This window comes from Symphalangus syndactylus, chromosome 16, assembly GCF_028878055.3.
Source record: "Symphalangus syndactylus isolate Jambi chromosome 16, NHGRI_mSymSyn1-v2.1_pri, whole genome shotgun sequence".
Classification (NCBI taxonomy): domain Eukaryota; kingdom Metazoa; phylum Chordata; class Mammalia; order Primates; family Hylobatidae; genus Symphalangus; species Symphalangus syndactylus.
The window spans coordinates 62,913,196-62,937,341 of record NC_072438.2 but is presented as its reverse complement, the minus strand read 5'-3'; the positions used below and the strand labels follow the sequence as shown (position 1 = coordinate 62,937,341).

General features: G+C 38.4%; 1 protein-coding gene across 7 annotated transcripts in view; it reads right to left on the bottom strand.

The window, feature by feature from the left end:
• Window positions 1-24,146, bottom strand: part of OXCT1 (3-oxoacid CoA-transferase 1) — a 154,580-nt gene that overhangs the window by 51,826 nt on the left and 78,608 nt on the right. For all 7 annotated transcript variants that reach the window (XM_063619531.1, XM_055246754.2, XM_055246755.2 and 4 more), the window contains 2 exons: window positions 21,103-21,175; window positions 20,434-20,509 (listed from right to left, as the gene is read on the bottom strand). In XM_063619531.1, coding sequence (XP_063475601.1) covers window positions 20,434-20,509; window positions 21,103-21,175 — 149 coding nt within the window. The remainder of the gene's footprint in view (window positions 1-20,433; window positions 20,510-21,102; window positions 21,176-24,146) is intronic.

Below are 24,146 nucleotides of genomic sequence, written 5' to 3'. Positions count from 1 at the left end.
GGATGAAGCTGGAAACCATCATTCTCAGTAAACTATTGCAAGGACAAAAAACCAAACACCGCATGTTCTCACTCAGGTGGGAATTGAACAATGAGAACACATGGACCCAGGAAGGGGAACATCACACTCCGGGCACTGTTGTGGGGTGGGGGGAGGGGGGAGGGATAGCATTAGGAGATATACCTAATGCTAAATGACAAGTTAATGGATGCAGCACACCAACATGGCACATGTATACATATGTAACAAACCTGCACATTGTGTACATGTACCCTAAAACTTAAAGTATAATAATAATAAAATAAAATACATTAAAAAAAGAACAGTATAAAGGACATTTACTAGAAGCACAAACAGCAAACATAATACTAAGTTAAAACTCTAATTCATCAAAATCAAGTTCCTCAATCACTACTATTTATATTGTTTTAATGATTAAATTTAAAATATTTTCAGATAAGAGAATTGTGTAGAGTGTCTAAGAATTTTTTTAAAATTATTATAGCTAATAAGAAAATTTAGTAAAATGAATAGGTATAAGAAGTATATAGAAATCAACAGTTTTCCTTTATATTAGCAATAGATATTTGGAAACTGAAATTGACTATTGAGCTCAAAATATTGACAAGAACTATAAAATAATGTAACAAATGTAATGGAGGTAAAATGAGACCTGGAGAGTAAACTATATCATGTTCCTGGACAAGATGACTTAACTAATGCAAACTCATTTAATTGTTCCCAAACCAACATATTTTATGTTTCGTGTACTGCACTGACCTTACAGTACTGTCTCCCACATTTTTTTTTTTTTTTTTGAGTCGGAGTCTCGCTCTGTCACCCAGGCTGGAGTGCAGTGGCACAATCTCGGCTCACTGCAAGCTCTGCCTCCTGGGGTCATGCCATTCTCCTGCCTCAGCCTCCCGAGTGGCTGGGACTAAAGGCACCCACCACCACGCCCAGCTGGTTTTTTTGTATTTTTTTAGTAGAGACAGGGTTTCACCATGTTAGCCAGGATGGTCTTGATCTCCTGACCTCGTAATCCGCCCATCTCGGCCTCCCAAAGTGCTGGGATTACAGGTGTGAGCCACCGCGCCTGGCCTACTGTCTCCCATATCTTATTAACCTCATCATAGATATAAAAATATTCTCTGTACAGGAAAGGACTGTATTGGGTTTGCTCACCACTCTACCCCTCATTGTTAATACAACACCTAATGCAAAAAGAAAAAAAGAATTTTAATTTTGTTGAATAAAAGCTATGCCATGGATCACATTTTACAAATAAGAAGCCGAGGTCTAAAAAGGTAAAGTGACCACAGGGACACAGCTGCTGCTTTTTTTTTTTCCTTCAACTTTTATTTTAAGTAGCAGGGTACATGTGCAGGATATGCAGGTTTGTTACATAGGTAAATGTGTGCTATGGTGTTTTGCCACATAGATCATCCCATCACCTAGGTATTAAGCCCAGCATCCATCAGCTATTCTTCCTGATACTCTCGCTCCCCCCATACCCCAACAGGCCCTCTGTATGTGTTGTTCCCCCAGTGGTGTCCATGTGTTTTCATCGTTCAGCTCCCACTTACAAATGAGAATATGCAGTGTTTGGTTTTCTGTTCCTGCATTAGTTTGCTGAGGATAATGGCTTCCAACTCAATCCAGGTCCCTGCAAAGAACATGATCTCGTTTCTTTATATGGCTGCATAGTATAGCATGGTATATATGTGCCACATTTTCTTTATTCAGTCTATAATTGGTGGGTATTTAGGTTGATTCCATGTCTTTGCTACTGTGAACAGTGCAGCAATGAACATAACACACACGTTTCTTTATAACAGAATGATTTATGTTCCCATGGGTATATACCCAGCAATGGGATTGCGGAGTCAATGGTATTTCTGCCTCTAGGTCTTTGAGGAATTGCCACACTGTCTTCCAAAATAGTTGAATTAATTTACCCTCCCACCAACAGTGTAAATGTGTTCCTTTTTCTCCACAACCTTGCCAGCATCTTTTTTTTTTTTAATTTTTAGTAACAGTCATTCTGACTGGAGTGAGATGGTATCTCATTATGGTTTTGATTTGCATTTCTCTAATGATCATAATGATCAGTGATGTTGAGCTTTTTTTTTTTTTAATGGAGTCTTGCTCTGCTGCCCAGGCTGGAGTGCAGTGGTGTGACCTCAGCTCACTGCAACCTCCACCTCCTGGGTTCAAGTGATTCTCCTGCCTCAGCTTACCAAGCAGCTGAGATTACAGGTGCATGCCACCATGCCTAGCAAATTTTTGTATTTTTGTAAAGATCGGGTTTCACTGTGTTGGCCGGGCTGGTCTTGAACTCCTGACCTGAAGTAATCCGCCTGCCTTAGCCCCGCAAAGTTCTGGGATTACAGGCGTGAGCCACTGCCCCTGGAGCTTTTTTCCATATTTCTTGGCCCATGTATGTCTTCTTTTGAGAAGTATCTGTTCATGTCCTTTGCCCACTTTTTAATGGGGTTAGTTTTTTCTTGTAAATATGCTTAAGTTCCTTACAGACTCTGGATATTAGTCATTTGTCAGATGGATAAATTACACATATTTTCTCACATTCTGTAGGTTTTCTGTTCATCCTGATGATAGTTTTTGGGTACAGCCGCTTCTAAGCGTATTTGAAAGAAACATGGAAGGTTCTTTGTATTGGGATGTTTTTCAAAGGTAAACTTTCCCCTGTGTAGTGGAAAGAGCATCCCTACAAAACTATAGACAGAAGAGATGGGTCCTAGTATTGGCTTAGCTACTAACTAGAGTTTTGCAGCCTGAGCTGAGTCACTTCATTTCTCCTGATTCAGGTTTTCTGCAATTAACATTAGGGTGCTATATAGCTGAATGATATTAAAGAATTATATCCTTAATTCCTTACTATTAGGTGGGATAACAGAATTGCAGTTTATGAAAAGAATCCTTTTATGAAAAAATTTGAAAATAATCTTTCAGATAATGCCGAAATGTTTATGGATAGAATATGTGCAGTATTTGCTTCAAAATAATCTGAAGAAAAGGGAAATTGAGTACAGATGAAACAAGACTGGCCATAAGTGGATAACTGTCTAAGCTGGATGTATGCATTTACTATTCTATTTTTATAGAGAGTTAATTTAAACATTTTTTCAAAAGTGTTGATCAAGATGATCTCTAAACCAAAAGAATAGAGAAAGATTTCACCAACTGGGAATGTGAAATTCAGTCATTTAATAAAATTTAGTCTTCAAGATTCATTAGCCTTTAGCTGCAGGGTCACCAGCAGTAATCATCAGCCCTTCGGATTCATTCCCTGCTAAGTCATATCAGCAACACTATGATTTATCATATTACTAATAATGGGTTTCTAGGAAGCCTCATCTATCATTTTTAATGTTTCTTCTCCTCCTTTTAAGTGAGCTGTTTAATGAGAAGAGGCTGCTGCAGTCATACAAATGCATCATTAGCCAAAAGGATATTTATAACAAATATCAAACTCACTCATTGTTCATGAGAGAGACAGAGATCGACTGATTCAAAGATGACCAAAATCCCACTCTATGCAAAGAAGTCTGCCTTTCAACACCAGAGGAGATGGAGAATATTTGATTAAATTCTTACAAGAGTGTCTGGTAGGCAGCGTAGCAGCATGGTTTGGAATCAGGTATCTAGCTCGCCTTTCTTTCAGTCTCTGTGTTGAACATACCCAAGTTCCAGTGAATAGTCAAAATCTTAGAGGTAAGCAGTTGTTCAAAATATATCATATGAAACACAGCAAGGAGAGAAATATTTCCTTTCCTCCTAAAAAAGACTCAGGTAGCAATCAAAAGGCAAAATCTCTGTAAGACTGTTGAAGATGGAAAAAGTCTTTCACATTCTCATATCCTTTTGCTTCTGTCAAAGGTTAACATGTGTGAGGGCCTAGGCTGGGTGAGATGGCTTGCTAATGAATTTGCTTTTGTTCCTTCAGATCTTAATCTTTTTAAAAATTATCTTCAGTATTCCTCCCTTTGCAATAATTCTGATATTTCTCCAATTGGGCTTCAATGTTTCCCATTTAACAAGTATTGCAAGATAATTTTATAAACATTCTTTGTAGAGGGCCTGAAATTTTCCAAAGAATTCTTTGATTGGTAGATGATAAAAAACAAAATGGGTAAATAAAATGGATAAAGTACTTCATATATGACATTTAGGCTAATTATAAGTGACTGGGCAGTGGAGACTTTAGAATTTGGATGAAAGCTTAAAGAAAACAGGATGCAGAAGAACAAACATGCAAATGGTCCACCTACAAAAAAATCCCACCATGAATAAGAGTCATATGTACTCAACATATATCCTTCAAACCACAACAGGCTTTATCTGACAACCATTTCTTCATAAGGCTTACAGAATGCTATACAGATTTTTATGTATTTTGCAGGTTGTTTTGCTTCCATTCTGAAAGGCAGTTAAATATCCCCAAAAGTACCTGTGGCAGAATGTGAAGTACATAAGAGCAAAAAAGACTGTAATTCCACTTCTCTTTTCATCACTTGCCACAGATGTGAACTTGAATAGTCAACTCCCTTGGCCTGAATCTCTTCATCTATAATAACAGGAATATTTGTATTTAACTCAGTCTTCTGTGAGGAGAAAATGGCAATAAATATTCAGAACCTGGCCAGTGGCATGTGCTTAATAACTGTTAGTTCCCTCCTTGTAAAAAACAGATTTAGAATTTAGCTGTGGCTTTTAAACCTTAATCACAGTTTTTAATCATGGACAGGATATTTCAAGTAAGAGAAATTTTCCTGACAAAATGAATATGTCAAATATGTCAGTCTCTAAATATACTTTTAGTCTGAAAAATATCGGGTGTAAATAAGGAAACTAAACATTAGTTTTCAACATGTTTTCCAGATAGTCATAGATAAAAGTATTTTTGGATAACCAAATACAGCACCCAAGAAAAGTATAATAAATAGCTTATGTTTCTAATAACACCCTAAATTGGTGAATCACTAATAAAAAGTTGCCTTTCTAAAAAAAATGCATGCCCATTTGTTAAATCACTGTATAAGAGGAAATAACATTTTGCTCTTGGAAATTCTGAAGGCATTAAATGCATTTTCTAATCTGCACAGGAAGTAAAGGTCCATCCCAATGGGTCAGTATTTTTATTCCCTGGTAGAGCAAACAGGGCTTGGCTGGGTTCTTCCACAGTCCTCTGTGGAAAACAGAACAGGCTAGGGGGAACTGCCTAGAGGTATTAGAACCATAGATGGAAAACACCCTTACATGCACCAAGGCTTAGCTGAATATGAGCTTGAATTGGCAAATATGCTGGAAAAATATTAAAGAGTTTTTTTCCTCATTTTTAAAGATCACTTAAAAGACAGCTGACTGTTTAGAGCAAAAATGATAGCTAAGTATTATAAGATTTATATCACGTGCAGAATTAAATATGATAAATAGGGAGGATTAGTGGCAACAAGAAAAAGGCAGGCTCATGAGCAAAAGTGGTGGTAACCAGACATTAGATGAGATCTTGCTGTCTCACTTTTAACTGATAGAAGAGCTAGGGGATACCGGCATGTAGGATAGATGCTCAGAAGTAGAATTTACAAAGGAAATAGTCAAAAGCACATCCCAAGGCTCTTGGGACCCTCAGCAGGACCAAGGAATATAGTATAAGAATAGCAGAGGTTTTGTATGAAGGATTTATTTCATGAAAAGTATACTACCTACCCCCACATTTCTCAGCAACCAAGGAAGGGGTAAGGGTATGCCTGCTGCTCACTCCATTGACAACTCAGAGCCTGAAAGATGGGGAGTGCAGATAGGGAGTGTTGCCTGACTCTTACCTGAGAAAATCAAAGGGGCTGTTTTGGGGAAGTAACTACACTATCACTGGAAGCAGTACAAGAAATGTGAGTGCTTCCCAGATGGGGGCCATGTGAGAGAGGACCAACCTCAACAGGTTTTAATGCTTTGTCAACAGGATAGCCCAGGAAGAGGGACTCCACCGGTAAGAGTCTATATGTTAAGTGGACCACAGGAAAGTCAGAAGCTGCTGGGGAAGCATCCAGCCATCACCCATAAGAGCAGCTGCTGCAGGAGGTACCAAGAAGGGGGTCTCTAAAGACAACTGCTCACCCCACTCCGCACACACAGAGAGAAGAAGGGATCAGCTTTAAATATTTTTATGGACCAGAGATATGGAGCCAGCAAACAGTATTACTAGTCTCCCGCTAAGTAAAATCTTTCCTGCCCTATTTCCTTGCCTTCCCTTTCTCTTGAATTTTGATCCTGGTGGGTGCCAAACAGTGAGCTGGAAGAGGAGGGGAGTAGAGAAAAAGCAAAAGAATACTATATAACCTTCTTCAAATGCAGGCAAACTGTAGCCAGGAGATAAAAAATGAGGAGATGCATTGCTTTTGAATGATTATTAAAGCATTGTTCACTGTTTTGGAATGGACCCTCTAATGTCTGAATAAAGACTGAGTTTATGAATTAAAGTGACCTAAGAGCTGTTTATTTTCCTAGAGTGAGCTGAAATGTCATGCAGCCTGAGTATTCATTAATGGCAGAGGAAAAGCTTCCCTAACAGAATAGTTTAAAGAGTACCACAGGAGATAAAAATAGCTGTGTTTTTATTCTATCCCACATTTAGAGCTTGTTCAACATATTGTAAACAAGAAATGCACACACATTCACATACGTGCTTGTTATAGTGGATCTCCTAAGATACATTCAGTAACACAGAATACTCATTATCAATGTTGTTTTTTAATATAACTAAAGAGAGCAACACTGAAATTTGATGAGAGATAATTGCTAGAAGCCAAAAGGAAGGTCTCCAAAACAAGAGAGAAAATGATTAAATGCCCTCCTGAAGAGTAAGGTACGGCTGCCCCTTAAAAAATCCCAGAGAGCAGCTTTATAAAGAAATGCCAAATAACACAAGAAAATAATATAGCTTTTAAAAAGCTGATACCAGTGTTGGTAATAGAGTAGAAACAGCGTGACAGTAAACTGGGATAATTTTTCTGGCCAGTAACTCTGTGATATATCAAAATCCCTAAAATACTGACAAAGATATTCTATTTCTAGGGATCTGTACTAAGAAAACCATCGGTAAATACACAATGACATAAATTCAAACGTGTTATTAATGATATTAAACAGTTAGAAAAATCAAACTGACATGAAAAAGTGGCTTTCAGACATTAGACAACACACAGTACGGGACTACCATTTCTGAAAGAAGGGAAGCCAACAAGATAGGTCTACAATTTCCCCCAGCTTACGCCTGGAGAGAATTTGCAAGCTGCAGTACAGGAAGTCAAATCCAGTAATTTTGTTGGCTTCAGAGAGCCTGAGGCAACTACAATTTGAGATCTGAAAATACCAGAAAGGAGGTCATTATACAGAGTGAGAGCTCAGATTTGCAGAGGAAGAAGGTCTCAAGTCTTTAGCAGAGTACGGATATGTGCATATATGAGAAGAAATTAGTCAAAGCCTGAAAAACAACCACTAAGCAAGCATTAGGCAAAAAAAAAAAGCCCAAAGCTAACACAGGTATAGGAACAATTCACAATCCTACCAAACAGTGAGGAAAGATTTTGTAATATGAGTCTACAGCTCCCAGCGTGAGCAGCACAGAAGATGGGTGATTTCTGCATTTCTGTCTGAGGTACCGGGTTCATCTCACTAGGGAGTGCCAAACAGTGGCTGCAGGACAGTCGGTGCAGCGCACTGTGTGCGAGCCGAAGCGGGGCGAGGTATTGCCTCACTCGGGAAGTGCAAGGGGTCAGGGAGTTCCCTTTCCTAGTCAAAGAAAGGGGTAACAGACGGCACCTGGAAAATCGGGTCAGTCCCACCCTAATACTGCGCTTTTCCAACGGGCTTGGAAAACGGCACACCAGGAGATTGTGTCCCGCACCTGGCTCGGAGGGTCCTATGCGCACGGAATCTCGCTGATTGCTAGCACAGCAGTCTGAGATCAAACTGCAAGGTAGCAGCGAGGCTGGGGGAGGGGTGCCCGCCATTGCCCAGGCTTGCTTAGGTAAACAAAGCAGCCAGGAAGCTCGAACTGGGTGGAGCCCACCACAGCTCAATGAGGCCTGCCTGCCTCCGTAGGCTCCAACTCTGGGGGCAGGACACAGACAAACAAAAATTCAGCAGGAACCTCTGCAGACTTAAATGTCCCTGTCTGACAGCTTTGAAGAGAGTAGTAGTTCTCCCAGCACGCAGCTGGAGATCTGAGAACGGACAGACTGCCTCCTAAAGTGGGTCCCTGACCCCCGAGCAGCCTAACTGGGAGGCACCTCCAAGTAGGGACAGACTGACACCTCACTCGGCCATGTCCTCCTCTGAGACAAAACTTCCAGAGGAACTATCAGACAGCTGAATTTGTAGTCTCACGAAAATCCACTGTTCTGCAGCCACCGCTGCTGACACTCAGCCAAACAGGGTCTGGAGTGGACCTCTAGCAAACTCCAACAGATCTGCAGCTGAGGGTCCTGTCTGGTAGAAGGAAAACTAACAAACAGAAAGGACATCCACACCAAAAACCCAGCTGTACATCACCATCATGAAAGACCAAAAGTAGATAAAACCACAAAGATGGGGAAAAAACAGAGCAGAAAAACTGGAAACTCTAAAAAGCAGAGCACCTCTCCTCCTCCAAAGGAATGCAGTTCCTCACCAGCAATGGAACAAAGCTGGACAGAGAATGACTTTGATGAGTTGAGAGAAGAAGGCTTCAGATGATCAAACTACTCCGAGCTACGGGAAGAAATTCAAAACAATAGCAAAGAAGTTAAAAATTTTGAAAAAAAAATTAGACGAATGGATAACTAGAATAACCAATGGAGAGAAGGGCTTAAAGGAGCTGATGGAGCTGAAAGCCAAGTTTTGAGAACTACGGGAAGATTGCAGAAGCCTTGGGAGCCGATGCGATCAACTGGAAGAAAGGGTATCAGTGATGGAAGATGAAATGAATGAAATGAAGCGAGAAGGGAAGTTTAGAGAAAAAAGAATAAAAAGAAACGAACAAAGCCTCCAAGAAATTTGGGACTATGTGAAAAGACCAAACCTACATCTGATTGGTGTACCTGAAAATGACGGGGAGAATGGAACCAAGTTGGAAAACACTCTGCAAGATATTATCCAGGAGAACTTCCCCAATCTAGCAAGGCAGGCCAACATTCAGATTCAGGAAATACAGAGAACGCCACAGAGATACTCCTCGAGAAGAGCAACTCCAAGACACATAATTGTCAGATTCACCAAAGTTGAAATGAAGGAAAAAATGTTAAGGGTGGCCAGAGAGAAAGGTTGGGTTACCCACAAAGGGAAGCCCATCAGACTAACAGCTGATCTCTCGGCAGAAACTCTACAAGGCAGAAGAGAATGGGGGCCGATATTCAACATTCTTAAAGAAAAGAATTTTCAACCCAGAATTTCATATCCAGCCAAACTAAGCTTCATAAGTGAAGGAGAAATAAAATACTTTACAGACAAGCAAATGCTGAGTGATTTTGTCACCACCAGGCCTGCCCTAAAAGAGCTCCTGAAGGAAGCACTAAACATGGAAAGGAACAACCGGTACCAGCCACTGCAAAAATATGCCAAATTGTAAAGACCATCGAGGCTAGGAAGAAACTGCATCAACTAACGAGCAAAATAACCAACTAACATCATAATGACAGGATCAGTTTCACACATAACAATATTAACTTTAAACGTAAATGGGCTAAATGCTCCAATTAAAAGACACAGACTGGCAAACTGGATAAGGAGTCAAGACCCATCAGTGTGCTGTATTCAGGAAACCCATCTCATGTGCAGAGACACACACAGACTCAAAATAAAGGGATGGAGGAAGATCTATCAAGCAAATGGAAAGCAAAAAAAGGCAGGGGTTGCAATCCTAGTCTCTGATAAAATAGACTTTAAACCAACAAAGATCAAAAGAGACAAAGAAGGCCATTACATAATGGTAAAGGGATCAATTCAACAAGAAGAGCTAACTATCCTAAATATATATGCACCCAACACAGGAGAACCCAGATTCATAAAGCAAGTCCTGAGTGACCTACAAAGGGACTTAAACTCCCACACAATAATCATGGGAGATTTTAACACCCCCCTGTCAACATTAGACAGATCAACGAGACAGAAAGTTCACAAGGATATCCAGGAATTGAACTCAGCTCTCCACAAAGTGGAACTAATAGACACCTACAGAACTCTCCACCCCAAATCAACAGAATATACATTTTTTTCAGCACCACACCACACCTATTCCAAAATTGACCACATAGTTGGAAATAAAGCTCTCCTCAGCAAATGTTAAAGAACAGAAATTATAACAAACTGTCTCTCAGACCACAGTGCAATCAAACTAGAACTCAGGATTAAGAAACTCACTCAAAACCGCTCAACTACATGGAAACTGAACAACCTGTTCCTGAATGACTACTGGGTACATAATGAAATGAAGGCAGAAATAAAGATGTTCTTTGAAACCAACGAGAACAAAGACACAACATACCAGAATCTCTGGGACACATTCAAAGCAGTGTGTAGAGGGAAATTTATAGCACTAAATGCCCACAAGAGAAAGCAGGAAAGATCCAAAATTGACACCCAAACATCACAATTAAAAGAACTAGAAAAGCAAGAGCAAACACATTCAAAAGCTAGCAGAAGGCTAGAAATAACTAAAATCAGAGCAGAACTGAAGGAAATAGAGACACAAAAAATCCTTCAAAAAATTAATAAATCCAGGAGCTGGTTTTTTTGAAAAGATCAACAAAATTGATAGACCACTAGCAAGACTAATAAAGAAGAAAAGAGAGAAGAATCAAATAGATGCAATAAAAAATGAAAAAGAGGATATCACCACCGATCCCACAGAAATACAAAGTACCATCAGGGAATACTACAAACACCTCTACGCAAGTAAACTAGAAAATCTAGAAGAAATGGATAAATTCCTCGACACATACACCCTCCCAAGACTAAACCAGGAAGAAGTTGAATCTCTGAATAGACCAATAACAGGCTCTGAAATTGTGGCAATAATCAATAGCTTACCAACCAAAAAGAGTCCAGGACCTGATGGATTCACAGCTGAATTCTACCAAAGGTACAAGGAGGAACTGGTACCATTCCTTCTGAAACTATTCCAATCAACAGAAAAAGAGGGGATCCTCCCTAACACATTTTATGAGGCCAGTATCGTCCTGATACCAAAGCCTTGCAGAGACATAACCAAAAAAGAGAATTTCAGACCAATATCCTTGATGAACATCGGTGCAAAAATCCTCAATAAAATACTGGCAAACTGAATCCAGCAGCACATCAAAAAGCTTATCCACCATGATCAAGTGGGCTTCATCCCTGGGATGCAAGGCTGGTTCAACATACGCAAATCAATAAATGTAATCCAGCATATAAACAGAACCAAAGACAAAAACCACATGATTATATCAATAGGTGCAGAAAAGGCCTTGGACAAAATTCAACAATGCTTCTTGCCAAAAACTCTCAATAAATTAGGTATTGATGGGATGTATCTTGAAATAATAAGAGCTATCTATGACAAACCCGCAACCAATATCATACTGAATGGGCAAAAACTGGAAGCATTCCCTTTGAAAACTGGCACAAGACAGGGATGCCCTCTCTCACCACTCCTGTTCAAAATAGTGCTGGAAGTTCTGGCCAGGGCAATCAGGCAGGAGAAGGAAATAAAGGGTATTCAATTAGGAAAAGAGGAAGTCAAATTGTCCCTGTTTGCAGATGACATGATTGTATATCTAGAAAACCCCTTAATCTCAGCCCAAAATCTCCTTAAGCTGATTAGCAACTTCAGCAAAGTCTCAGGATACAAAATCAATGTACAAAAATCACAAGCATTCTTGTACACCAATCACAGACAAACAGAGAGCCAAATCATGAGTGAACTCCCATTCACAATTGCTTCAAAGAGAATAAAATACCTAGGAATCCAACTTACAAGGGATGTGAAGGACCTCTTCAAGGAGAACTACAAACCACTGCTCAATGAAATAAAAGAGGATACAAACAAATGGAAGAACATTCCATGCTCATGGGTTGGAAGAATCAATATCATGAAAATGGCCACACTGCCCAAGGTAACTTATAGATTCAATGCCATCCCCATCAAGCTACCAATGACTTTCTTCACAGACTTGGAAAAAACTACTTTAAAGTTCATATGGAACCAAAAAAGAGCCCACATCGCCAAGTCAATCCTAAGCCAAAAGAACAAAGCTGGAGGCATCATGCTACCTGACTTCAAACTATACTACAAGGCTACAGTAACCAAAACAGCATGGTACTGGTACCACAACAGAGACATAGATCAATGGAACAGAACAGAGCCCTCAGAAATAATGCCGCATATCTACAACTATCTGATCTTTGACAAACCTGACAAAAACAAGCAATGGGGAAAGGATTCCCTATTTAATAAATGGTGCTGGGAAAACTGGCTAGCCATATGTAGAGAGCTGAAACTGGATCCCTTCCTTACACTTTATACAAAAATTAATTCAAGATGGATTAAAGACTTACATGTTAGACCTAAAACCATAAAAACCCTAGAAGAAAGCCTGAACAATACCATTCAGGACATAGGCATGGGCAAGGACTTCATGTCTAAAACACCAAAAGCAATGTCAACAAAAGCCAAAATTGACAAATGGGATCTAATTACACTAAAGAGCTTCTGCACAGCAAAAGAAACTACCATCAGAGGGAACAGGCAACCTACAGAATGGGAGAAAATTTTTGCAACCTACTCATCTGACAAAGGGCTAATATCCAGAATCTGCAGTGAACTCAAACAAATTTACAAGAAAATACAAACAACCCCATCAAAAAGTGGGCAAAGGACATGAACAGACACTTCTCAAAAGAAGACATTTATGCAGCCAAAAAACACATGAAAAAATGCTCATCATCACTGGCCATCAGAGAAATGCAAATCAAAACCACAATGAGATACCATCTCACACCAGTTAGAATGGCCATCATTAAAAAGTCAGGAAACAACAGGTGCTGGAGAGGATGTGGAGAAACAGGAACACTTTTACACTGTTGGTGGGACTGTAAACTAGTTCACCCATTGTGGAAATCAGTATGGCGATTCCTCAGGGATCTAGAACTAGAAATACCATTTGACCCAGCCATCTCATTACTGGGTATATACCCAAAGGACTATAAATCATGCTGCTATAAAGACACATGCGGCCGGGCGCGGTGGCTCACGCTTGTAATCCCAGCACTTTGGGAGGCCGAGGCAGGCGGATCACGAGGTCAGGAGATCGAGACCACGGTGATAACCCCGTCTCTACTAAAAATACAAAAAAAAATTAGCCGGGCGTGGTGGCGGGCGCCTGTAGTCCCAGCTACTTGGAGAGGCTGAGGCAGGAGAATGGCGTGAACCCGGGAGGCGGAGCTTGCAGTGAGCCGAGATTGCGCCACTGCACTCCATCCTGGGCGACAGAGCGAGACTCCGTCTCAAAAAAAAAAAAAAAAAGACACATGCACACGTATGTTTATTGCGGCACTATTCACAATAGCAAAGACTTGGAACCAACCCAAATGTCCAACAACGATAGACTGGATTAAGAAAATGTGGCACATATACACCATGAAATACTATGCAGCCATAAAAAATGATGAGTTCATGTCCTTTGTAGGGACATGGATGAAACTGGAAAACATCATTCTCAGTAAACTATCGCAAGGACAAAGAACCAAACACCGCATGTTCTCACTCATAGGTGGGAATTGAACAATGAGAACTCATGGACACAGGAAGGGGAACATCACACTCCGGGGACTGTTGTGGGTTGGGGGGAGGGGGAGAGGGACAGCATTAGGAGATATACCTAATGCTAAATGTCGAGTTAATGGGTGCAGCAAACCAACACGGCACATGGATACATATGTAACAAACCTGCACATTGTGCACATGTACCCTAAAATCTAAAGTATAATAATAAAATAAAATAAAATAAAATAAAGAAAGATAAATAAATTAAGAATTAAAATTCAGAAAAAAAAAGATTTCGTAATATACGGAGCATCAGGCAGAGTCCTCTGAAGAAAACTTCCTCAGTAGTGGGGCTAAATTAAACTGCAACTACTGGCTACTCTCAGCTAATCTTAACACAGCTTAAAAGCAAATATTGAAAAAGATCAACCTGAGAGATATCTATAGAATTTGCACTACAAGAAACATCAAAGGATGTCCTTCAAGCAGAATGAAAACAACATCAAATGGCAATCTAGATCTCTGCACAGAAAAAGTGCAACAAACAGAAAATATGTTGGAAAAATATAAAAGATTTTTCCTCATTTTTAAAGATTACTTAAAAAGACAGTCGAGTGTTTAAAGAAAAATAATAGCAAAGTATAAGGTTTATGTCACTTGCAGAATTAAATATCACTAAAGAACACACACAATAAGGCAGAAAATAGTTTACTATTGTATAATTCTTAGATTATGTATAGTGATATATTACTTGAAGTAGATTGTGATTAAAATATGTATATGGTAGACCCTAGAGAAGCCACTAAAAAGTAATCCAACAGTGAAGATAAAATACTCAAAAAATAGTTAATTGATCCCAAAGAAATCAAAGGGCAAAAAGGACAGATGAAGTAAACAGAAAAAGAAAAATACATCCTGATAGATTTAAACCCAACCATATTGATGACTACATTAAATGTAAATGGTCTAAATCTCCAATTATGATTTAGAGATTATAAAATAACAATTTAACTATATGATTACAAAAACCTACTTAAAAATAAAGGTGTTCACGGGTTACAGGCAGAAGAATGGAGAAACATACTTTGAAGAGTGACTATATCAGCATCACACAGTAGACTTCAATATAAGGAATATTATTGAAGAGACAAAATGACAGATCAATTCATTAAGAGAATGTAAGCTTAAATGTGTATGAATGCAAGTAGTAACACCTCTAAAACAGATAAAGCAAAAAGTGGTATAATTGAAAGGAAAAACAGACAAATCCACAATTATAGCTGAAGATCTCAAGACTACTCTCTCAGTAATTGATAAGACACAGAACGCTTGAACAATACTAACTGCCTATTTGATCCAATTGGCACTTACAGAACATTGTACCCGACAAGAGCAGAATATATATTCAAGTGCAAATGGAAGTCACTAAAATAGACTACATTCTGGGCCATAAACAAGTCTCAAATTTAAAAGGACTGAAACTATAAAGTGTGTTCTCTGACATCAAAAGAATTAAACTGAAAATTTTTAAAAAAGTTATGTGGAAAATTACCAAATATTTGGAAACTGACACACTTTTAAATAAACAATGAGTCATACATACAAAAAATAACAAGGAAGATTAGAAAGTATTTTGAAGAGACTGAAACAACATAAAAATTTGTAGGATGTTACTTGCTCATATTAGAGAAAAAAGGTTTCAAATCAATGATCTGAGGCAGAAGTTGAAAAACTTTTTCTGTAAAGGGCCAAACGGTAAATATTTTAGGCTTTGCAAGCCACATAGTTTCTATCCTAACTATTTAACTCTGCTGTGGCAGTACAAAGGCAGCCATAAACAATACGTAAATGAATGGATACGGCTATGCTCCAAGAAAAATTTACAAAAATAGGCAGTGGGCCAGATTTGGTATATGGAACACAGTTTGCTGACCCCTGTTAGAATATCGGCTCCATAAATGCAGAGAATTTTGTCTGTTTTGTTAACTACTGCATCCCCAAAAACGTTGTCGTTTATATTTAACAGTGCCTGACCCTTAACATATGCCAGATCAATACATGTTGAATGAATTAGCGAATTTAATCCTCAGAACAAGCATGAGTTAAAAATTGTCATTTTACCAATGAATATACTACAACAGTGATATACTACATGATCAATAAGTAAAGAACCAGTATTTAAGCTCAAGTCTGTCTAATTCCAAAGTTTTATGAGCTTTCCACTACATTACACTAATAAGACAAAGGCATTACTAATTGTAAAAGTTTCATACAACCTCATAATGGATTTTCCACCCGTTTTTGTTTTCCTGAGCCTCAGGACCAAATGAACAATACAATAAAGTTAAAACAATATCTAGAGATTTATGCTTATTTCCTCACCTATGTCATAATATATTTAAATATCTATATTTTGGATTAATATTTAGATTACAATTGATGCAACTAAACAGATTGAATCTTGAACACAAACCCCCTTGTAGTTTTATAACCAGGAATACTAGAGACTTAACTTATTTAAAACAGGTAGCATGTCTAGAGAACCCAATCAATTTTATGTGCTCTGACATGCAGCACACAGGAGTATGACATTAATTAGTATTTATTCTTTTCAAATGCACAAAGATGTGAAAAATGTGAGGGAGAAAAGGAAAAAAATAAAAAAAAAAACACCAAAAGTGTCCCATTCTTTCTTGCTGTAAGAATGCCTCATTCAATCCTCTCCACATAGAGGAGGGCTCTTGGCTCTTGTGCCACTCACGTACTGCAGCCCTGTCCAGTGGGCTGCTATTTTGTGCTTTCAATAACCAGCTCTCATAGCTGACCATACACATCTGCTTCCTTTCATAAGTCAATAATCAATGCCAGCTGTTCTCCAAAAATAGGCATTCAGAAAGCACTAGAGCAGCTCTGAATATAGATTCAGAGGACTGCACATCTTTCCATCATTTATTCGCTTGCCTGGGGTTTTACCATCATCACAATCAGCAGCGAGCTTGAAGGAGCCAACTACTGTTTTGTCAAGTTTTCCTCCTTTGGATGCTCAGGGTAGAATTGTTAAAAATCTGTGTACATGAGACCAACACTGCATACTAAGAAGCTATTAAAGGGTAAGACAAATAGCATCCACACCATTTGCTTGCCCTGAAGGCTTAATGTTTATTGTAATCTGATGCTGTAATGATTGATGATGATGTCATGATGCTGAGAACTCATGGCTTCTACAGCCATTGAAAGATTATTAAACTCAGGAAAAAGATAAAAGTAAATGAAAAATGATATAATAAAGCTGAATTTTTCAGCTTCTTGACTGCCAGAACTTGCAATAAAAACATATTTAAATTATATAAGTCAACAAATCTTTGGGACAAATAAAAATAGATTGCTTACTGAAATTACATAAGGAAGGTAAGCTGTATCTTTATCCATAACCAATAAAAGAAAAAAATGTGTCCTCAAAGGGCTTAATTTTGGTGCTTGAATAGGGACTTAGGATAAGCAGGTTGTACTGGCTCCTGTAAAATCATCTCGCTTTTACCAGTGTATTTTAAGGTAAATATTTCCTCTTTAATTTTAAGTAATAAAGCATTACTTAATAGCCACTATTTAGAGAGTGCTTGCAGTGTTCACTTTTCATTTTCTTCTCACTTAATCCTAGCCAAAACATGTGCTTCAGATCACATAATTTGTAAGGGGTAGGGCTGAAATTAAAACCAAACTAAACCTCATGGACTTGATTCTGAAGCTGCCCTGAGTCTCAAACAATGAAAACATACGTGGTGCCTCACATACAAAGAAGTTAGGAAATGACTATCAGTTATGAAAGCAACAAAAAAATGCTAATCAGAAGTAACACTACCAACTTCCATTACCAAAACAGTGGAACCAAACCCAAGAACACTTCTTATGCTTAATTTTTCTCAACTAGATTTGCATGATGTTCCTACAGAACTCCAGAGTTGTTCATCCCACTAGGTCCATTCCTTTGGGAACTCATGGGCTCCAAGTTATATTGAGAAAAGTATAAAGTAATAAACATTTGTATTTTAATCATTCACAGGAATCTTAACAGGATATGTAAAAATATGATACGCATTGGAAAAGCTTTCCTACAATCTAACTACATAGTGTACACTACCACTATGAGAGCTTCCAGCTTTACTACATGCTAAATCATAATATAAACAAATCTTATACTGATATAAAATGCCCATATTCCCCAAAGGGAAGAAGATATTTAACACATTTCTGCTTCATACCCAGGACCACTGTGCAAACTGATTTCAAAAATCATTAGTCCAGAGAAACAGATGTACTTAAAACCCTATTGCTTTTGTTCATAGGACCCAATGCTTTTCTCTTCTTTGCCAGGTATCCGCAACTTCTTTCGTATTTTATTTATTTATTTATTTATTTTATGAGACGGAGTCTCGCTCTTTCACCGAGGCTGGAGTGCAGTGGCGCGATTTCTCCTCACTGCAAACTCCGTCTCCCGGGTTCACGCCATTCTGCTGCCTCAGCCTCTCGAGCAGCTGAGACTACAAGCGCATGCCACCACGCCCGGCTAATTTTTTGTATTTTTTAGTAGAGACAGGGTTTCACCATGTTAGCCAGGATGGTCTCGATCTCCTGACCTCGTGATCCACCCGCCTCGGCCTCCCAAAGTGCTGGGATTACAGGCGTGAGCCACCGCGCCCAGCCCGCAACTTCTTATAAGAACAATAACCTATTTACCAGGTACTGTGTCAAGCTCTGTGCTATGTACTTTGTATGCATTGTCACATGTATTCCTTCATATAGTCCTATAAAGTAGGTACTATTATATGATTCCCATTTTACAGATGAGGAAAAATAGGAAATTAGCTCAAGTTACACTGCCAGCAAGTGTCAGAAATAAGACTTTAATCCAGGACTATCTCACTACAGGGCCCTGCTCTTACCTACTAAGGTAAGAGAACAAAATGAGACCCCTAAAATTATCTGGTCTCAAACCCTCACTTTATAGATGAGGGCAATTTAACCCAAAGAGCATAAGTGAAATGTTCAACATCACACCTTGATTACTGGTAGAGTCAGTGCTAAAACCCAGGGCTTGCTTTCCTATACTCACTCTACTACCCCATATGGCCCTTTTCTAAAATTTGAAAACAGAAATACATTTCAATATCCTACACAAGTATTTCCATAAACTTTCTATCTGACTCACTGTACCATGCTCAGGAGACCTTCCCTGATTTTTTTGAAGCAATCAAAAGCTGCTCACCCTTGTAACTATGGCTGATTCTGAAAGATCAATATTTTTACAACTAAACTAACAATATAATCCACAATTTGCTAAGAGTTCTTATTATGATGGCTCAATGATGTTTTTCTCTTACATTTTAAAATGAGGTGAGTTGTAATCAATCTTTAATATGCTGGTTCTCAAACCTGGTCACATATTAGAACCACCTGAGTTGCTTTGAATGACCCAGTGTCCAGGCTACATCCCAGATTAATTAACTTAGAGACTACCTGGGCTGGAACCCAAGCATCAAAATTTCTTAAAACTCTGAGGTATTCTAATACACCACCAAGTTTGAAAACTAGGGCTTAAATAATTATTAAAACTTAAACATAACATTTCAGGTGGCATTAGATCAAATGAGCTAGACTAACATGATCTCTAGATCAAATGAGCTAGACTAACATGATCTCTAGATCAAATGAGCTAGACTAACACGATCTCTAACATTGTTATCAACTACATTAATCCACCTTCCTCAAAAAATTATTAGAAAACAAATTTAAGAGATTTCAAGAAAACTGTCCTATCACAGACCACCAGCCTCAGTTATTTGACAAGATTCTTCTTAGCTGGTTCTATAGAGAAACATATGGAAATCCTTAAATATACACACAAAGAGCAACCAGGCTACCAGCCAAAATGAGCTCATAATCACAAACATACCCATTGTTGTTTCCATGCACGTACTTGGGAAGCAACATCCTGGTCTATAATGAACTACACTCATGAATTAAGTCAGTGATAACAGTCCTCTTTCCAAAGCTAATTCTAAGAGGTTTCTTCCTTGATTTAGGTCACTATTAAATGACAACTGTGCATTTCAAATTAAATGACAACTGTGCATTTCACAAGGATATTAAACTCTCACAGGTTTTGAATTCCATAGTAGAGGACACTGATTATTTATGGGGTCACATGACCAATCAAGATGATTTCAATCACTGATTAATAGAATTAACAATTAACAATGTTAATTAACAATTAACGCTAACAAACTTGTTAATTGTTCTTCCTAGTTTAAAACTTTAGTGATGGTAATATTTGTATTTCTTACTTTCAGAGTATAATTAGCCCTTTTTCTGTTTTTTAAGTCTTCTCTAACTTGGTTTCTTCTAAGGAAGATGTTTCGGCTCTGACCTTGCCTACTTTTAATCCCAACTGCATAGTAAATTGGCAAAGCTGAATAATTCTCAGTGCTTACTTAATTAAAATTTGATTCTAGTAAGAAATATATATTAAAATATTTCATTTTTAAAGAATCTTGATCTCATGGCCCTTTTTCTTAGTATTTAAAAAATAATTATTCTGATCCAAACATAATTCAGAATAAAAAATGTCTACTTACAGGTATCATCCAGTTAGCCAGGTCACCATATTTGGAAACCTGCATCGCTCCTAGCATTGTCAGATCGACATGTCCCCTGAGAAAGAGGAAGAATAAAGTGAACCTCACAAGCTTTTGTCCCCTTTGCTTGAACTTGTCGGCAATTAGAATAACTTCATACCACCAAAATACACTTGCTTCCCCCCACACACAACTGATTTCCTAATAGATCAGCTCCATGCTGACAGAGAAATAATCACTAAAAAATCTTTTTTCAAAAAAAGTTACAGTATACATTGTCTCAGTAACAAACTATGAACAGGTGTACACAGGAAGATTGTTTCCTTCAGTGAGGCAGAATGTGACTATTTGAACACAAACACTAGCTAGAAAGTGAACACAGTTTGAAGAAAATGTTAGAATCCTCAGAAAGCACCTTAGAAATGTTTATTTCAGTCTGGTTGGCACAAAGACATGGATTCCATTTTGGGGGTTCTTTTCCTAACAGTGGGCTGGATATTCAATGCCCAACATTCGATGTGAATAATTTCACATCTTGCAGCCGAACAAACTCTGACAGTTTTCTGGCTGGGAAATGTGGCTGTGTTTCAGAGCCTTGCTAACACACTCAGAGGATGACTCAGCCCATTCCATACTGTGTGAAACATGAGGGGCTCTGTTATTACGTACCCTCTAATCATTGCAAATGATTCATCGCTGGAGAAAAAAGAGGCTCCTGGAAGAATAGTAACTGTTTCCTTGCCTAAACACACACACACACACACAAAAGAAAGAAAAGGCTATTAGATTTCTAAGAGTATCATGGTGAACAGAGATCCATATCTTCTCCATTCCCAAAAGAACTTAAGCTCCCTTTACCAGAATGCAGTGACATAGCAGGTGGGGGGACACAGTAGGAACTTTTTGTGGTGGAAAGCATTTTGTCACTGACATTGCTCTCGCCTTTGCATGATGATAATGAAAAGCAGACCACTTTTAGTTTTCTTATTGTTTGGAAATTCTCTACAGCAGCAGTCCCCTTTTTGGCACCTCAGACCGGTTTCATGGAAGACAATTTTTCCACGGACTGGGGGATGGGGATGGTTTCAGGATGAAACTGTTGTTCCTCATCAGCTTATCAAGCATTAGGTTATCATAAGGAATGGGCAACCTAGATCCCTCATATGCACAGTTTACAATGGGTTCAGTTGGGCTCCTATCAGAATCTAATGCTGCTGCTGATTTGAGAGAAGGCCAAGCTTAGCTGATAATGCTCGTTCCCTCGCCCGCTGCTCACCTCCTACTGTGCAGCCTGGTTCCTAACAGGCCATGGACCGGTACTGGTCCACGGCCCAGGGGTTAGGGATCCCTGTTCTACAGGAAATGCACCCCTCTATTGTCTATACCTCTCCAGCCTCTCACCATCCCCATTCCCTTCACAATCCGCTGCTAAATACTACTTAGGAATGAGGAGGAAGGAAGTTCTGGGGTAACACTTGTCAGAATCTAATGCTACTGTAAGTCACTGAGACAGAGAGACTGTGGAATCAACATGAACATAAGAAGGAATGCAATTTTGAAGGGAATGACACAGGAGATGCACCGCAGTTTCTTTTTTTAATCAACAAATAACTTCAGTGATAAGAAGAATAACTTCTGAGACTCTAATGTACAGCATATAGTATTAACTATAGTTAATCCTATACTATATCATTGAAATTTGCTAGAAAAGTAGATCTTAAGAGTTCTCACTACAAAAAAGGTAACTATGTGAGGTGATGGATGTGATGACGATTGTGGTAATCATTTCACAATGTATATGTATATCAAATCATCACGTTACACGTCTTAAATATAAACAATTTTTATTGGTTAAGTGTATCTCAGTGAAGCTGGGGAGAAATAAAAATAAAACTAGAAAACACATATAGAAAAAAAGGACCCACCTAATTCCTTAATTTCATTTGGCCTGAACTCTAGACTTTTCATCTCTCTCCCCTTTTCTTTCTTTTTCTGACTCATCTGTACTCTCTTGCCCCATAGGCTTCTATTAAAACCACAGGATTTTCATAAAATCAGGGAATAACATGGTAATACTGGCCAATGTATTTAAGGTTAACTTCCAAGAAGTCCCCTTGGAAGGACATCTCCCAAGACTTACATCTCATAATGAAGTTCAGAGCTGGAAAAGATTTTCAAGGTCATCTACTCCCCATAGAACTAATAAAATCACCTGACTCATATCTAAGCTGCTCCCATCTTGTGATCTATTTCCTCTCTATTCAGGAGCTTCAGGGGCCTGGGAATAGCTTCTGGTCTCAACTAGGAAGGTGCTCACATACCACTGTGCCAAAGATAAGTCACCTGTTTTGAGAACACCCTGTACATGGCCCTAGTATAACAGGGCAGACAAAAAGAAAGAGAAGCAAAACTGTTATTCCAAAATTGGAATAGGGAATAGGAATAGCTCCCATAAACAAAAGGACCACAAGCAGTCTGAATATCCCTAGCTGTGCAACACAATTATATCCTCAGATTCTCAAGTCTTTCCTGAAAGCTAACTTTTCCATCAATATCCCCCTCCATTCAAACTTGAGTATGGAGAAAGAGTCAGCTTATTTATAAATATATAAATATATAAATATTTCATCTTGATATAAATATATATCTCTCGAGGGAGTTTTATTCCAAATGATAGAAATATTTTCATATCTTTTAAAGTACCACAAAACTGAAAAGTTTTGAAAATACTTCCTGGTATGGTTAGCAGGGGCTTTTAAACAGCATGTAAGACTTAGTGGATTAAATTAGATAATGCATGCAAAGTCCTTACTCTAACTTGCCTGGCACAGAGAAAGGGCTTTATAAACGTCATCTTTTATTACTGCCATTTTTGTTATTCCTCTCTCCAAAGCTACTTATAAAAGAGACAATGCCATTGCCCCTCTAGGGATAAATGCCGCAGGACCAAGTAATTGGCTTATATGGTGGGGTTGTACGGCCAGTCTATGTGAGCTCTAGGTTTTAAGACAGGCATAACACAACTAAACCTTATTCTAGACACAGTGTCTATAACCTGCAAATTCAGATCCTCATCAGTCCTGTGGGAAGTCAAGGAGGAGGAATTTGTAGGACAAAAAGGAAGAAAAACATTAAAAATTCCAGTTCTTTGTTTTTTAGGGGCTAAATAACACTGACTTCCAAAAGACAATCTGCACTGGCTGATAATACATAGAAGGCATATTTACCATGTTATAGGAAACTGAAATCAATGGGAAGAGCTTTGGATCTCCCTATATTATTTGTGAAGCATAGTTTTATCAAAGAGCCCAGAAAACAACTCTCTTGAAAAATCATTATCAAGGCCTCTGCTAATACATTACAGCATCTTAAAAATTACATTCTTTTGAAGCAAGGTTAATTTTCAGCATTTTTAAACATCCAATATCTAAACAAAAATAAGTATCCTAAAGTCGAATCCATGATTTTCACGTACATTGTCCAAGTTTGGTCAAGAAAAGTCGTAACTAAAGGCAATCAACATAAAGAGGGCTTTCTTGTTTGGCTATTCCTGATTGATTTCTGTCTCCTCCAATTTTTCTTTATGTATATCTGAAGTTTTCATATTTGGGCAATAGAGTTATCAATTTCATGGTCACTGAGTCCTTTGGCTCATGATTTAACAGGTCATCCACACAATAGTAAATGCCTACTATATGCCTTAAACAGTGTTA